Here is an 18,532-nt window from a genome sequence, read left to right as displayed (position 1 = left end):
CCTCGCTGCCGCGGAACGCTCCGAGTAGTTGGACCGTTCCGTATCACCTGTCCTTCGTGGAGAAATTTATGAGGAAAAACACCTTTGACCACAAGTCCATCAGGAAGTGGTCAGCACGTAGCGTCCTTGAGACCCTTCGGGAAAAGGAGAGGGCGGATCCTGTCGAGCGGTTCCCTGAGCAGACTGTCAAAGCCATTTGGCAGAATGCCTCATCGCCAGAACTTTCCAACAAGCACCAAGACGTGGCTTGGCTGGTGGTGAGAAGGGCTCTGCCTGTGAGATCCTTTATGCACGCCCGGACTCTCTGCCGCACCGCACGCTGCCCTCGAAGTGGCTGCGGGGGGGACGAGACTGTCACACACCTCCTTCTGGAATGTGCCTATGCAGAGGAAGTCTGGAGAGGAATGCAGTGGTGCTTGTCGAGGTTCGTCCCGAGCAGCGCCGTGACGCGGGACTCCGTGCTCTACGGCCTGTTCCCCGGGACTCACACCGAGACGAACATTAACTGCGCCTGGAGGATCATCAACTCGGTGAAGGACGCTCTCTGGGCGGTCCGAAACCTGTTGATCTTCCAGCTGAAGGAGTTGACCCCGACCGAGTGTTGCAGACTGGCACATTCCAAGGTCCAAGACTACGTGTTGAGGGACGCGCTGAAGCTTGGGGCAGCTGCCGCCAAGGCGCGGTGGGGAAAGACCACCGTGTAAGATCGGCCTGCCGAAAGAAGAACAGGGGGCCCATACAGACGTTTTTTTGGGCTCTGCTGATGCCTCAGCCAAATAGATGTATATATACAAGATTGAAAAATGCACAGGATTGTAAAGGACAAGAATAAAGTCGAATCTGTGTTTGTAAATATGGACATATGTATGGCATGATCCAATGTACAGACCATCAAATCCTTTATGAATAAAGTATATTTTTGAAATTAAAAAAAAATCATCGCTTCTCGGCCTTTTGGCTCGGAATATGTGTAGTTCATGAGGACCAGAGGAAGACATTCTGCTCGAGTGTTGTAGGTTCGACGCAGCGGATGTGTGCTGGCGGGGGAGAAACCACGGGGATCGTGTTGCGAGTCGTCGGAGCTGCTGGAGACCATCGCTGGATCGTGATTGGACGTTGGAGGATCGTTTGGTTGGGCTGACCTGCTCTTGGTGGATCTTTATGATGGCTTCGGCCTAACGCCAATTCAGGGACCAGCCAACCTCAGAGCTATGGCCTCGACAGCTGCCCGCAGCCCTGGGCAGGGGGTTCGAAACACAGTCAGGGTGACTGTGAAGAAGATTGAGGATCATACACCACTCGACCGCATCCTGTTTAGTAAGAAGGTACTGTTGGGATGCTGTGGGTGTGTACTGCCTGCAGGATTTCCCTGGGGCAGGCTACTTCGATGTGACCTTCAGAAGTGTGAAGCAGTGCGAACAGCTCCTGAAGGTCTTCAAGGAGAAGGAAGGGGAGCCGCTGTTTTCCATCTTGGCAGCGACCCCATTGTGTGTGCTTCCTGCACAGAGGAATTGGGTTGTTACAATCCATATGTACAACCCCTATGTTCCAGCGGCTGATGTCCTGACCTTCCTGGGAAGGTACGTCCAAGTTGGGGGAGAAGCCACTGATGTGATCAACCCCTTTGGGATCTGGACCAGTAAGCGGCAGGTCAGGGTAACTCTGAGGGCCGATGATAGTGGGAACATCCTCCACTCACCCTCGAGCTTCGCAGTTGGAGGGAGCAGAGGCTACCTGACATATGCAGGGCAGCCGAAAGTGTGCCGAACCTGCGGAAAGTCAGGACACGTGACGGCAGATTGCAAAGTGACCATCTGCAGGAACTGCAAACAGGAGGGTCACTTGACTAAGGGCTGTCAGGAAGAAAAGAGCTGCAACCTGTGCGGAGAGGCGGGCCACATGTACAAGGCCTGCCCAAGACGTGGGGGCCCCACTTACGCACAGATGGCTGGAGGTGGCAATGTGAGCCGTGGACCCCCAAAGACCAGTAAGGTCTACCCGGAGAGCAGGGAAACAGAGTCTGGTGGCACCCAGAAAGAAGAACAGGCTGGAACAGAGGAGGCAGCAGCCAGCGGAGAGACACAGCAGCTGATCCTAGCTCTAGCCGGGCAGATGGAAGAAATGGAGGAGAAGGTAATCAAGCAGGCAGAGGAGTGGATACCTGTTAAAAACAGGAAGAGGAAATCTTGCCAGGCTCCCAAAGCCTCCCAGCAAAAGGGGAAAAGACAGCTGCACGAGGGAGGGACGGCCAGCTCTTCGGAGGGGGAAGATGGACGCACAGAAGGCCATCACCACCAGAAGAAGAGACAGAGCGCCGTCGGTAAAGAGGAGGGCATTTCCTCCCAACCAGGAAACAACGGACCCCCCGAAGTCCACCCTCCACCCAGTGAGAACCAGGAGGTACCCACTGCCCCACATCTACAGGCAACCGAGAGCTGTGATCCTCTGACAGTCCCATTGTTAGACACAGAACTGGACAGTGAGGACCCTTGCCCTGGCTCAATGACACCAGAGCGGGTAAATGATCCCAGTGAGGAGCTGGATAGCTACCTCAGCCCAGCGAAGGTCCAGGAGTTTGTGCTTACCTTGGGGATGTAGACAGCTACCCCAGAGATAGGACAGTCAAATGGACAATGGTAACCCCCATAAACTGAGGGTTAAAGAAGTTTAATTTGCTTTCATATAACAGGGCACCCACTCTTTAGGTGGGTTCCGCTGAAGCCACAGCCAAATACCAAGAGACTGGATAGTTAATAAAGGTAACTGTTAATAGGATAACTGTGAATTCAATTAATTCAATTTGTTCTTTGTAATTTTAAGACATGCAATGTATATAACTATGAACAACATGGAAAATTGTACAAGTACCAGAGATTTATTTACATGAATAAAGTATATTTTGAAATAAAAAAAATCAACAATACAGAAGATGGACACAGTTGAGACATTGCAATGTCTGAACAGAAGAAGCATTTCTTAGTTAACAAGATGCTTTTTTGTAAGAGAGCAGTAGGCAAACATATAAAGTTGCCAAAGTCTTACCAGATCAGAGGGCTGATCTCTCATTAGAGACACACAACTGGTAATAGGTTAACGCGAAGGTCACCACAAGAGGAGACGTTGAGAAGGAGAATCCTTCATAACTTCAGCCAGTGCAAGATCTTGATATTGAGTCCTGAAGATTGCAGAGTACCCAAGCGGAAATGAACCCTATTCAAGTTCAATAGTTTTACGGCTTGAGCACCTTTGCCCATGTTCTTTTCCCACACACCAGGATTTGTCATCACATGGACTGCTACCATAAACAGAGTCGAAAAGTGGGGCGCTGGAAAAGTACAGCAGATCAGGTAGCAACTGAGGAGCAGGAGAATTGACGTTTTGGACATAAATCCTTCATCAGAAACATTATGCCCAAAATGTCGACTCTCCTGCTCCTTGGGTGCTACCTGACCTGCTGTGCTTTCCCACAGCCACACTTTTCCACTCTGACTCTTGAGCATCTGCAGTCCTCACTTTCTCTCAGTCGCTGCTACCATAAACAACCCACTGTCAGCCAGTAATGGTGCCCATTAGCAGCTAATGGTTCTCTTAGGTTGACTTTTATCCATTCCTTTGCCTGACCAATTGCTGTTCTCTTTTCTTGGATTCCGTCTTCACCTAGCTTTTACTCTCCTTCCCTCCCCCAACTCCACCTTCAGCATATACACCAATCTTTTCCTAGCTACAATCAGGTCTGAAGTACGATCACTGGACCCAAAAACATTAACTCTTCTGTGTCTTCACATGTACTGCCAGACCTGTTGAGTTCTGTCAGCAATTTCTGATTTTGTTTCTGACTTCCAGCATCCACAGTTCTTTGTTTTTCTTTTGTTTAGGTCTTGAATTATTTGTCCAGTAATTAGCACTACAGTACCACCTCTTAGTCACAGGGCATTTAACGACAGGCAATAAGTTCTGGCTTAGCCAGCACTACCCACATTCTGTGAAGGACTAAGTTAAGCAAAATATTATTAATGCTCTTTGAATATCTGAAAAAGAAAATCTATAAAGAGGAACCAATAAATGGAGTGCACTTAAAATGATGCAATTTAAAAGTTACTACACAAATCTTCTCCCCAGGTTAGTGAAGTCCAAAACTAGAGGACATAGGTTGAAGGTGAGATGGATAAAGGTTTAAAAGGATCTAAGTGGCAACTTCTTCACTTAGAGGATAGTGTGTCTATGGAATAAGCTGGAGTGGTGGAGGCTGGTACAATTACAACATTAAAAGGCATCTGGATGGGTACATGAATAGGAAGGGCTTAGAAGGGTATGGGCCAAATGCTGGCAAATGAGTCTATGGATGAGTTGGACCAAAGATCTGTTTCTGTGCTATACATCTCTATGACTCTTAGTCAAGACCCTATGATGTTGGGGTGATATATTAGCATTAACAGAGGACTTGGGCAAATAACAATGACCATCTCAACTAATAAATATATAAATTAGTGACTTGGATGAGGAAACTGGATTGTCATGTCGGCAAATTTATGATGTACAAAGATATATCAAAAAGCAATTTTGTGAGGAGGGTACAAAAAAACTATGATGGACAGATTGAGTGAATGGACAAAATGTGATAGATGGACAATAATTTAGGAAAATGTGGATGTTCACTTTGGCATCAATAGAAAGCAGAATATTCCTTAAAGAGACAGACAGAGAGAGATAGAGAGACAGAGATCCTGCAGTACAGTACGACCTTGGTGCCCTTGCACACATTGTAAAATTTCTGCTTACAGGTATAATAAGTAATTATAAAGGTCTTGCTGTACAAAAAAATTGTGTTAATATTGGATACATCAGATCCCAAAAAAAATCTGGTGTTAAAGATTCATTTTCTAATTTAATGTGGTGATCTTTCATTCAAATAAACACATAAGGGCAGCACGGTGGCACAGTGGTTAGCACTGCTGCCTCACAGCGCCAGAGAGCTGGGTTCAATTCCCGCCTCAGGCGACTGACTGTGTGGAGTCTGCACGTTCTCCCCGTGTCTGCGTGGGTTTCCTCTGGGTGCTCTGGTTTCCTCCCACAGTCTAAAGATGTGCAGGTCAGGTGAATTGGCCATGCTAAATTGCCCGTAGTGTTAGGTAAGGGGTAAATGTAGGGATATGGGTGGGTTGCGCTTTGGCGGGACGGTGTGGACTTGTTGGGCCAAAGGGCCTGTTTCCACACTGTAAGTAATCTAAAAAAAAGGCTCCAGGTTTGGTTTTGACAATAAAATAGAGGTTTATTACTCACAAGAAATAAAAATAAAACAAGCTAAATATAACAAGCTTAAACAATTTTTAAAAAATTGCTAACCAAGACCCCATCTATTCCCAGGCACCAGTGACTCAAAAAAAACCCAAAAACTTCCTTTCACCATCAAATGTGTTGGATTGACTTAAACTGCTCGTTTCTCTGTAATTGTCTGTGAGCTATGAAGCTTTTTCTTTGAACACAGCTGAGGCCCTGGACTTTCTAAGCTTTGAATAACCAATGCAGATTTCTAACCAAGCACACTAGTCTGAAATTTCACAAACTACACTCTTTCCTTACCTGCTCTGAATAATATTCTTCTTTCTAGGAGAGACTATACTGGCATCTGACTCCAGTCAGCTCTTCTTTGAACTGTCTAAAAGTTTTCCAATCTTTGGATCTTCCTGAACTCAAATAATCCCTTGATAATTCTCAACCCAAAAGCAAGTTAGTGCCATTCATTATTTTCTCTCTGCTTTCATGTAACTCCTCCCCTCCATATAAACAAACGTCCATTGACACTCCCAGATGTCTTCAGTCATCCATTCTCTTACATATTCTGGTTTGAAATCATGAATCTGGAAAGAATTACCTTGCTATTTATTAAACCCATTCACAAAGACAGACCAAAATGCATTTGAGGTTAGTTTGAGATCTGCCATGACAAGCTCTCCTCATAGCTATTGAGCATTCATCAGGCCGTGTTGTGACTGCTGCCCACATCAGGGAAGAATTCCCACCTTAGAGAGCTGCCAGCCAATCAAAGCCAGCAAATTTCATAACCCTGTCGTTCAGTCTATTCACTGCATCGTTCCATAGGAACACATGGTTCCTGGGTTCCCAATAACAGCATCCAAATGTCCTTTCAACAGCTCGAGAGTTTCTGTCTGTTCGAAGCTATCCATACTGCATCTATTTATCTCACTGGTTAATGAAGGATATTATTAAGTTGGTGAGGGTTAAGAACAGATTTACCAGCATGTTGCTGGGTATGGAAGATTTCAATTATAAAGAAAGGTGAATAGGCTGGGACGTTTTGCACTGGTGTGTAGGAAGCTGAGAGGTGACCGTGTAGAAGTCTATAACATTATGAGGTATCTAGAAAGGGTTAATGGTAGGTAACTTTTCCCAAGAATGATGGATTTCAAGACCGCAGGGCACATTTTTAAGGAAAGAGGAAAGAAATTTAAAGACATGAGGGGCAACTTTTTTTTTGAAAAGCAGAGAGGGTAGTTTGCATCCGGAATAAACTTCCTGAGGAAGTGGTGGATGTGGTACAATTACAATGTTTAAAAGACATTTGGATAGATTTTTGAATAGGAAAGGTTTGGAGGGATGTGGGCCAGAAGCAGACAGGTGTGACTAGTTTAGTTTGTGATTACATTTGCCATGGACTGATTGGACCATAAGGTCTGTTTCCATGCTGTATGACTCTATGAAATAAAGCTTTAGCTTATGAAATAAAAAGAAAAAAAAAATTGCAAATGGTGAGTAAAGACAAAGTGCTGCAAATTCACAAGAATTCAATCAGCATTTGTAAAAAGATAAGAAAGAATCTCCAGAGAAGTACTGATAATTGGATTTCCCTCTGCACTCATACTGACTGACCTGCTGTCTATTTTCAGCTTTTTCTGTTATTATTTTAGCCTTCGCATTGTCTTTAAGAGTTCAACGCATGTCCCCTTGCTCTGAGATCATTGTTTAACTTAAGAAAAATACTTTTTATTCAACGTGGTGTCTTCACTTTCGGAAAATTCACTTCACCTTTCCAAAAACAAAAAAGTCTAACTTTTAAAAAATCTATTCCATACAATTGTCATCTGATTTTAGGATCAGCCATATTGCTCATCTTTGCACTATTTTCATCACTTCAAACCTTCAATAAATAGCTCATACCTTCAACAAAATACTAAATCCAGGCTAAAAATCTAACCACAGTCATTAACAAGCAGCAGAGAAAATCAAAACATCACGAAATACTGCTAAGATACAGACATCTGTTAAGTAACTGTGGTCTCAGGTTAAAACATTGATACTCCAAACACCTTAACGTCTATGAAATGCATCTGATTTTCATTTCTCTTGAACTGGATGGTATTTCTTTAGTGCCTTTGTGCATGTCTGACATTGCATCGCATTAATTTTCTCAAGGTTAGCAAAAATTAATATTGACTTTTCGTTCACTCAGGAAAACCTTTTAATTGGTTCCTTACTGTTTCTGATCAACTATACTTTAACCTTGCACTAAAAAGAACACAATCTTTGCTGCAAATAACTAAGGGGGGAGGTGGAGGTGGTGCCGATAGACCCCTCCTGCCCTGGTTGCTATCGTAATACAACCATTAATCAACTCAACACATATCAGGTCAGTAAGCCACAGGAGAATGTTGGCCCTGTTCATGATGCAAGATTCAGAGTAAACTGACTAGCCTATCAACTGGTGTGGGCTTCCAGAAACCTGATGAATAACTGCCTTTCTATTTTAAAAAATTATGATTTTAAACCTGCATTAAAACAGCAGCAGTCTGTTATTTCCTGACAACGTTTTCTCATTTGTTTAAAACTTCATAACTTAGAGGTGCACCGCAAAAGGACAACTTGTTTCTTACTCCTGACGAACTTGAGATTAATTCAGTTCTCCAACCTCTAAGTGGTTGCACTGAATTCAAAAAGATTTGCCACAATGATTATCCATTGCATGAGGGCTACTTTCAAGGATTACATTTGTCATGGATCACATTTTAGCTGTTCTGAAGACATCAAATATTTTAGAAAGGAAACCAGACACATTGCACTATTAGTTACTGGGCAATGATACAACAGCACAATTATTTTATCTGTTGATATTGTTAAATCAGGCAATCTCCCAGTTCACAGACAACCTACAGTACAAATATCACTGGAAAATTATGAATTTACATCCCATTTTTCATATTGTTATGTACCTCATCAGGAAAATGCATACATCAAGATGATGACAAAAGGTTGATCTAACAATAAATTCACTTTAAGTCAAAGGCTGAATTGAGGTAAGTTTTACAATCAACCTTTCAAAGTAAAGCATGAAAATATCTTCAAAACAATAGAAAGACCAAAGTAATGTGTTGAGTATTCAACTAATATCTTTACACAATGAACATTCAAAGTTTAATCGTCATTAGAGATGGTTCATTTTGTAGAAGAGAACTAGCATTCAATTTTTCTTAAATGTTGTAATTTTTACACCTTAATTGAGTTAGCTATTTTGAGTTCGATAGCTAGAAGCCACAATGAGATCTAGCTGTAGGTATCAAACTGTGAAGTTTGGAATTTGACAGCAAGCTCACCAAAGAATGGCAGATTGTGGCTGTTTGTGAATAACTGTAATAATGTGAGGGATCTAAATAACTATCACAATTGGGGCTCAAAATTATTTTACAAGCCATTTTCTGAAATTGCAAGTACTTTACACTGCAGAGAATCTAACTGACTATTGGAAGTACCTCATGTTTCAATGTGGAATAAACAGAAGTGATGGTAGTTATAAGACCACTGCGTGAAAAATAGTGTTTCAACTTCCAAAGCATGTCAGCTTGTTGACATGGATGATTCAATGTGAATTCTATAATTTTTTTACGTGAGTGTCAAATCATCAACAGTTAAAGTCGCAAGTGCCAATTTTTCCTTCTCCAAAGGCATCATCCTTGGGGGAGTCCAATATGCATGCACATGCATTCACTCAAACACTACGAGTGAATTCGTCAATGAATGGGTGAGCTGCGATATACTTACATATTATATTTCTGAAAGGAAGTTGAGTCTAAAATGTTTTACTGCATGATTTTTAGAATACTAATCATATTTCCATCAGCAATTTAATCTCGAGAAAAAATACCATTGGCAAATATGTTTCATGATCTCTATGAATGAGATAGATGAAGGGACAAATTGGATTGCAGCCAATTTTATGATGCAAAGAGTCAACAAAAGGATAAATAGGTTAAATGACTGGCCAAAAAGTTGGCAATGCAATATAATGTGGTGAAAATGATGTGTTCTTTATTTTGGGAGGAAGAATAGAGTATTATTTGAATAGAATCAGACTACAGGTTGCTACAGTAGAGAAGGATCCGGGTGTTCCAAAATATGAGTTGGCATATTTTGACTTGCTGAGCTTTTCCAGCGATTTCTGTTTTTATTTCTGATTTACAGCATTCACAGTTCTTTTGGATTTTATATTGAATATTAATCTTTCCTGCAAGGGGTTTGGTGTATAAGATTAGGCAGATCTTGCTACAACTGAACATTGTCAAGATCTCACCTTAGAGTACTATTATATAAACTCGCATATAAGTCAACCTCATGCTTTAGTCGACCCCTTATTTTTGGCCAAAACATCTTGAATTTTCCATACATCTCGTGTATAAGTCAACCCTACTATAACGCATTAAATTGCATTCATTCATTCATACCAGTAACTCTATTCATCGCTCTTTGTTTATAATATTGCACCTCTATTCATTCATTTGTAACTCTATTTACCGCACTTGGTTTACTACAGCACCTTTTGGTTGAATCATTCATTCAGACCGGTACTAAGTCTATCAGTACTTATCCCATTTTGTTCACTATACTTCCAAAAGCTAAGATCGTTAAAAAGTTAATCATTTTATTTGTGCCAGTATATCTGAATGCAAATGAGATATATTAGCTACATACTGGTATATCTTTAATACTTTAACAAATGTGTTAATGTTGCTGAGGTTCATAACATATGAGAATAAATGGGAGTGAAACGGAAGAATTTGGCAGAAATGTTCAAGATGCTTACATGTTCAGAATTTATTAAAATGTTTCATTTTAAGTGTGCCATTATACCAGGCCATGATGATGTTGAACAATGTAATTTTGCAGGATTTCAATGAATCTTTGACATGTTAAATTTTCATACCAGCCTCTTGCTTTTATCTTTAATTCATTCTGTTTTTCTTCTTTATCCGGGGTTAGTTGTGCGATCAAATCGGCTTTTGCTAATAACACGGGTATTTTGAACTGCAGCATGAGTTTCAGCCCCTCAAAACTTGTACCCATGTATTAGTCAGTCCCCTAATTTAAGCTGAAAAAAAAATCATCTTCAAAATTCAACCCATACACGAGTATATACTGTATGTGCTCTCTTGGACATTTAAAGAGGTCCAGACTATACTTGCAATCCAGAAATGATTGAATAAGCGGAACCTTGGCAGAAGAGGTTGTTTTGTGAGAAAACATTGAGCAGACTAGGTTTTTACTCATTGGAGTTTAGAAAACTGAGAGATGGTTGTATTAAAACACAAGGTTCTAAGGGGGCTTAATAGAGTAGCTGTTGGAAGAATACTTCCTCTAATGTGAGAATCTTAAACAAGGGGCACAGTTTAAAAATGTGGGGTCTTTCTAAGATGGAATAAGAAGAATTTTCTTTTCCCAGAAGGTCTCAGAAGTCCTTGTGGCTCTCTCCCCAATACACAGTGAAGGCTGAGTCACCGAATATATTTGAGGTTGAGCTGGTCAGATTCTTGACTGAGTCAAGAAAAACATTAACTTATTTAAGAAATATTTTACTGTGGCTTAATCTTAAAATAGGCCGCAGGAGAAAGCAATATCACAAGATATTGCATCACTACCCATGATGATATTTGTTCTGTGCAGGGTAAGATTTAACCCCAGACTACATTTTCTATTTCCGAATCCAATCCTTTTGCAATCTCTTTATTTTGCTTCTGTACCAGAGATGGCATTGCATTCACTTTCCTTTTTACATCTCAGGCTCCTTTAACTTACGGGCCTGTAATTGCTCTGGATTGCCCTCCCCACATTTTTGAATTAGGGTGGAGCATTTGCAATTCTCTCGTCCTCTGACCCCATCAATTAGCGAAAGGATTGGAAGACTGTGGCCAGAATCACTACCTGCCTAAGTATAAACAGGAAAAACAAAATAGTCAACAACAGTCTTTCAAACACACCCCAAAGTACTCTCCTTTTTGTATTAAAACATCTGCTCTTGAGGATATGAATCTCTGATCTGATGATGCTATTTTGAACAGGTCCCTTTTGCTACTGACCTAATCCTAATGTCCTAGGAATCTGAAGCCCTGCTTCCTGTTCCATGTCTCTAACCATATTAATCTGCCAGATCCTTACACTCAAAAACATGTGACAGGGTAATTCATAAATGACTGCCTTTGAGGTCCTGTTCTTTTGAAAAATTTGCGGTAGTTACTTTAACTTAGTCTACAGGATTCCAACTCGCTTCTTCCATTTTATGGTGATATAAACCATGAATCCTAGCTCTTCCCCATCAGTTTGAGTATAACACACACCCTGAGGATATGTGCACTGTGGCCTTTTTCTCCCTTATGAATTTGGTCTAAACGTTGATCTCCTGACATATGCAACCCAGAAAAGATTTAACCAGCTGTATGCCCCAAGTCACCCCTCTAGCTTAAAAATCATCAACAGGGCAACAGCTGAGGCACATCCTGCACTCACAGGCCTCTTGGTCACATTGAATATCCTGAATTTCTCACAAGATTTAGGAATTTTCATTCATGGAAGCCAAACCTCGATTCCAATTAGAAATTTAAAAAGAGCTCATTCATACAGGATGATTTATAGAATTGCTTTTAACTGTGCTTATTCCATTTGCTCCTCAAAGCAAACCTGAGCTTTTTATTTACTCAAGTTTATAAAGGCTGAACCAAAATATTAGCTATCCATTCTTAACCTGGATCTTAGAACCCTCAGCTTTTGTAGTCCTGTTCCTTTGACTTGGACTTGAAACCACACAAATAAAGCAAAGAACTGAGGATGCTGTAGATCTGAAGCAAAAACAAAAATACAAATTGCTGGAGAAACTGCAGGGTCTGGCAGCATCCGTGGAAAGAAAGCAGTGTTAACATTGAGTCCAGTGACATTTCTGGGAGTCATGATAAATACAAGCTGTTTCCAATTACAAAGATGCTGCTCAAATTGTATTAAACACATTATTTTGGACAGTTAAACAGGTCTCGTACATCCTGATTAAGTCCTAACCTACCTTCATCTTATGGCCCTAGGACATCCATCATACCCGAGAATTCCTCTGGTTTGCTCAAATGAGCGAGAATGTTTTTCGCTCTGTTTTATAAGGAACACTGTTGTTTAACCATCTGGGTCAGGTCTTTTAATTTTTCTTAAATATAGTTGACTTATCAACTCATAGATTAGATTAGATTACTTACAGTGTGGAAACAGGCCCTTCGGCCCAACAAGTCCACACCGACCTGCCGAAGCACACCCACCCGCCGAAGCACATCCACCCAGACCCCTGCACCTAACACTACATGGCCAATTCACCTGACCTGCACATTTTTGGACTGTGGGAGGAAACCGGACCCCCCAGAGGAAACCCACGCAGACACGGGGAGAATGTGCAAACTCCACACAGTCAGTCGCCTGAGGCGGGAATTGAACCCAGGTCTCTGGCGCTGTGAGGCAGCAGTGCTAACCATTGATGTATAAAAAAAGACACTTGATAAAACACTGATTCTCTATATATAATTGTCTTTAATTTTTCTCTCTGCTTTGCTTCACAACAATGAGCACGATCAGTAAATGATTCAGAATTTCAAATTGTTGATGTACTCATCATTCTGTCACTGGGAACAGTGTGAACATTGCTTATTCATTTTCAATCTAGAAATGCAAAATGAGCAACTTCACTACATTGGTGCAGTGCCTAATTATTGAAATTAAATCAATTTGCAGAAAATTAAATTATACTACTACACTTGAGTGCTGGTATAGTCCACTGGTTTATTACTTTATCATCATTATAGACCTGCCCAATATGGACAGCGGGGACTACAAATCTCAAAATTAGTGGTTGGGACTGATGCAAGTGTTGGAAAGAAAGGAAAAATGTAATTTGCATAGCTGGGCAAAGGTTTTAAAATATTGGTCAGTTTAAAGTCTAATTACGCATCACAGAATCATAGAGATGTATCGCATGGAAATTTGGAACTGGGCAATTTCAGACTGGATGTCAATGAATAATGTCTCTTGATTTGCTATAATTGAAGATCATTACAACTTGCAGAGTAATTTTATTCAGTAATTCATTTTTATTCACTTGCTTAAAGAGATCAAATGACATTTTTATTCAAATATTTTCTTCCAACAATTCTGAAACACTAAATATTCAAAATCTGCATCACAGCAGAGATTTGAGTTCATTCATTCTTCAGCTAAAACTAAAGTAAAAAGGATATAGTGACCTATCACTTTATCACCTCTTCACCCAACTAAACAGTGAAGGCAAAGCTGTAGCCGTCTTGAACTGGACTTAACAGCGAAAGGAGCAGGTCAATTATCCCAATAGAGATCAGTAACATTTAAAAATCATGTAGAACATCTGGTAATAGTTGAATGGACGATACAATAAGATTTCATGTTTTAAGACTTTTACTTTCACAAGGAAACTAGGAATGACATTGATAAACATTGCTGTGTATGCAACTTAGACTTTAAATTACCATACAGAATTTTCCTCATCTGTTAACTCAACCAAAACTCCCACTTCAATGTCATGCTGTTCATGAGGTAGACAGTCAACTCTATCGGAACCAACCCTAAAAAAGGGAGTTTTAGCTCCACTGATTTACTTTCATTATATACATTTCCCAGTGTGGTAACTTTTAAGTCTGTGACTGTATTTCACAGTAAGGGCTTTTCTCCAGAGTCCTCCCTCTAGTGATTCTTCCTGCCTTGTCACAAATCTCCACAAAAGTGTGTCCACAACCACCTGACAAAGGAGCAGCGCTCCGAAAGCTAGTGCTTTCAAACAAACTTGTTGGACTATAGCCTAGTGTTGTAAGATGTTTAACTTTGTACACCCCAATCCAACACTAGAAACTCCATGAGGTGGTCTTTTCAATCCAAGAACAACATTGTATCCATATTCTTGCACGATGAAACATTGAGAGTTAGCCTGTGGCTGCTGTCTCTCCCACATCCTTACAGAAATCTCATCTGAAAGTTTCAATAATATCTTTCAATGGCTTCCTAACAATTATCCCCCTCAAAAAGCTCATCTCCACGGCAATGTGGACCATATGGATCACATATTCAGGCAGAAATTCTGATTAGTTATTCTTTTAAAACACATCTTTATTCTATCTTGAAGTAAATGATTAGTTTGTAGTATGACTGTTCTCCAAAACCTGTAATTCTAATCCTTTCCTGTGACTTTAGAAATGAACACTAGATCAAATATTAGCAGTGATATTTCTGCCAAGAACAAGAAGTGTGAGTACCAGTACCAGGTTCCCAATAAACCAACTTGGGCCCTGCTTTAGCCTTTTACGACCAATTCAGAACAGACCAAAGACATACTTCATTTCTCCATCTTACCCTACAGTAGAACAGTCCAAAAGCATAACAATCTTGCAAAACTTGGCGTAAGTGCAGTCAATCCATTAATGCAAGGATCATTCATGCCAAACAAGTGACAGGCATTGACCATCTCTAACAAGAATCCAACCATCACCGCTTGAAATGTAATGGCATTACCATCATTGAATTCCACACTAACAACATTCTGGAGATTACCACTGAGCAAAAACTGAACTAATACAAGGGGGCATAGCTTTAAATTAAGGGGGGGTAGATATAGGACTGATGTTAGGGGTAGGTTCTTCACTCAGCGAGTCGTAAGTTCATGGAATGCCCTGCCAGTAGCAGTAGTGGACTCTCCCTCTTTATGGGTATTTAAGCGGGCATTGGATAGGTATATGGAGGATAGTGGGTTAGTGTAGGTTAGGTGGGCTTTGATCGGCGCAACATCGAGGGCCGAAGGGCCTGTACTGCGCTGTATTCTTCTATATAGCAGCCATATTAATACTATCACTACAATAGCAGGTTAGAGAGTTGGAATTCTTCAGCATCATGATGCCTGTTACACTGGAGAGTATTGAGGATGATAGTGTATTCTTGCTCAACAACTAGTTCAGACACGTCTTGCTATCTGGCATGGTAAGTCAAAGCTGAAGAAGGCGTCAACATGGATGATCTTGGAACCACATACAGGAAAACACTAGTGAGAATGTCCACCAAGCATTATCTAGCCTGTCAAACATCCTCCTGTCACTGTCAGTCAAAGTTGGTGGAGAACTTTATGATAGCACAGTCTTCCCGATTACACAGTCTCACCATCCTCCAGCTGCATTGCAGACCCAGAAGCACCATGGCTCTCCTGCGACCAGGTAACCTACTCCTCTGCACATCCTGTGAGGATGTAGCAACACTCCCGATTAATTTTGTGGATGACAAAAACAGACAGGGAAGCAAGTAGTGAGGATGACAGAGTCTGCGGGGGGGATATACAGCAGACAGGTTAAGTGAGTAGGCAAAATCTTGGCAAAGAGAATATAATGTACACCATAGCACGAAGAATAGGGGAGAGAATATTACTAGTATGGAAAAAGTAGAAAATCACACAACACCAGTTTATAGTCCAACAGGTTTAATTGGAAGCACACTAGCTTTCGGAGCGACGCTCCTTCATCAGGTGGTTGTGGTTGATGAAGGAGCGTCGCTCTGAAAGCTAGTGCTTCCAATTAAACCTGTTGGACTATAACCTGGTGTTGTGTGATTTTCTACTTTGTACACCCCAGTCCAACACCGGCATCTCCAAATCATGTATCGAGAAAGACTGCAAAAAGTCAACAAAACAGATAGATTTGGGAGTCTTCGTTCATGACTCTGAAACAGTTAGCATCCAAATTCAGGAGGTAAAAGGGAATGTTGGCCTTCAAAGGGAACGGTGTATGAAAGATTGCTAAATTTCTACAAGGCATGGGTTAGACCACAACTGGAATATTGTAAATAGTCTTGGACACCTTCTGTAAGGAAAGATGTACTAATCCTGGACACAGCCCAGCCAAGATTCACTTGGTTGATCTGGGATAGGGAGGCACTATCTTATTAGGAGAGGTTGATCCCATACTCCTCAGAACATAGGAGAATGAGAGGCAATCTTATTGACACATACAAAATTCTTAAAGGACTTGACAGGGGAGGTGAGGAGAGGTTTTTTTTCCCTTGTGAGAGAAACTAGGATTATGCATAATCTCAGAATAAGCAAACACACATTTCACATAGAGGAAGAATTTCTTTTCTCAGAGGATAGTGCATCTGTAGAATTCTTTACCACACAGGGCTTTGCACACTAGATCAACAAATACATTCAAGGCTGAGTTTGACAGATTTTTAATCAGGAAAGAAATCAAGGTTTATAGGGGAAAAAATAGGAAAGTGGAGTGGAGGGGAGGGAGGGGGTGATCAGATCAGCCATGATCTCATTGAAGAGTGGAAAAAAATCTGCAGATGCTGGAATCCAAAGTAGACATGCAGAAGCTGGAAGGACACAGCAAGGCAGCATCAGCACATGGTAAAGTCAACATTTTGGTTGTAATCCTTTTTCAGGACCTGAAGAAGGATTACACCCAAAACGTCGACTTCCCCACCTCCAGATGCTACCAGGCTTGCTGTGTTCTTCCAGCGCCAGCCTGTCTACTTATGACCTCATTGGACAGGCTGAATGCTCTGAATCTTGTGGTCTAATGGCCTGCAATCTTTGCAACTGTGAGAAAACAGAACTCATAACAATGTATTAACATCAATAATAGTTACATAGCAGGCTTCCAGGAAAATTCCATTTATACAAACTTAAAAGACCTGAAACCAGGGGCAGCATGGTAGTTCAGTGGTTAGCACTGCTGCCTCACAGCACCAGGGACCCAGGTTTGATTCCACCCTCGGGTGACTATCTATGTGGACTTTGCACATTCTCCCCATGCCTGCGTTAGTCTCCTCCGGGTGCTCCGGTTTCCTCCCACAGTCCAACAGATATACAGGTTAGGTAGATTGGCCATGCCAAGTTGCTGAAGGTGTCTGGGAATGTGTAGGCTAGGTGGGTTAACCATGGGTAATGCAGCTTCACAGGGAAAGGGTGATGTGTAGATGCTCTTCCAAGCATGGATAAGGATTTGATGGCCTGCTTGGAGGGATTCTAAGTGTATGAAACGTGACTTTCAGTTCCCAATTTTGGGAGATACAAAGAACATGCATAATTGGAAGCTTGTCTTGGGATTAAGGGAACATGAATCAATTTTGTGATTTGCAGATTCCCATACCTGAGGGCTTAAGTACGATTGGGACATAAAATATTCACTGTCACTCATAAAATAACAGGGCTAGCAACAGTTTATAAGACCATTTGTATCCAGTTCACAATGCTCCCCTGGCTGCCAATGCAGAGAAAACTATTATAAGTCCAATACTGTAAAGTAAACTTTAATTTGAATGAACTGCATTGTTGCGAATGCTTGTTAAAGTATATTTGCAGCTATTTCACACATTGTAATTGAGTGACAAGAAAGTTTGGCAGTAGAGTTGGATGTCAGGAAGATTTTGCCGTGAACTCAGAATCACTTCTCTCTCTCTCTCTCTCTCCCTGTGTATGTGAGTGTGTGTCCTGGGTGACCCTGTTGCACTCCCTGCTCACTCACTCACCACAAAGATCATTCGGCGCTTGGAGCTGCATAGCTGGTTCCGCCTCTTCGCTGTCGGCTCCGATCCTGCCTGGAGCATGGACGCCTGTTGCTCCTCGTTGGAGTAATGAGCTTTGTACCCTTGCCCGCCTTTCTCGGGATCCATCTCCCTCAACTTTATAGTTTTTTGTTAAGACTAGAACGGTGCAACTGCTACCCACATAAAAAAAAGGAGACAAGACGCGAGAAAGAGCTGTGTGTGTGTGTGTGTGTGTGTGAAAGGTGCCGTCAGTACATCCCCCTTCGCTGTGAATGAACCAATCCTTCTGAAGGGTTTCTCCGGGGGGGGGGGGTTGGACAGTTCGGGCAATGACACCACTCTCTGGAAGCAGGTCTTGCCGAAAGTGTGTAATTCAACTTCAGCGCGCAACCAGGGCCACTGTGTCCTCATGCAACTGTTGCAAACCTGTTACTGGTGTTTGCGACCGTCTGGTGGACATTTAGTTGGAAATGCAATCGCCATCTTTTTTTTGTTTACAGTGGGAGTATAAACAGAAAGTCAGAAACTTGTAACTGAGCCGATAAACAGGCATGTGCAGCGGCTTGTTCACGCTTAATCATTGTAAAATGTCAAGGTCCAAAATGCTCCCGTTTTGAAATTCCCAGAGATATTTTTTAACAGCTTGTTTTCATAAAATCCAAAA

At 41.6% G+C, this 18,532-nt stretch overlaps 1 protein-coding gene across 1 annotated transcript in view; it reads right to left on the bottom strand.

Moving 5' to 3' along the window:
- The window catches only part of LOC140462927 (ectonucleotide pyrophosphatase/phosphodiesterase family member 3-like), a 146,083-nt gene extending 127,884 nt beyond the window's left edge, over positions 1–18,199 (bottom strand). Inside the window, exon 1 of the mRNA XM_072556428.1 lies at positions 17,851–18,199. Coding sequence (XP_072412529.1) covers positions 17,851–17,994 — 144 coding nt within the window. The 5' untranslated portion in view covers positions 17,995–18,199. The remainder of the gene's footprint in view (positions 1–17,850) is intronic.
- Positions 18,200–18,532: the final 333 nt, after the last annotated feature.

The sequence above is a fragment of the Chiloscyllium punctatum genome, chromosome 3 (assembly GCF_047496795.1).
Source record: "Chiloscyllium punctatum isolate Juve2018m chromosome 3, sChiPun1.3, whole genome shotgun sequence".
In the NCBI taxonomy this organism is placed as follows: domain Eukaryota; kingdom Metazoa; phylum Chordata; class Chondrichthyes; order Orectolobiformes; family Hemiscylliidae; genus Chiloscyllium; species Chiloscyllium punctatum.
This window is presented reverse-complemented; position numbering and strand designations above follow the sequence as displayed.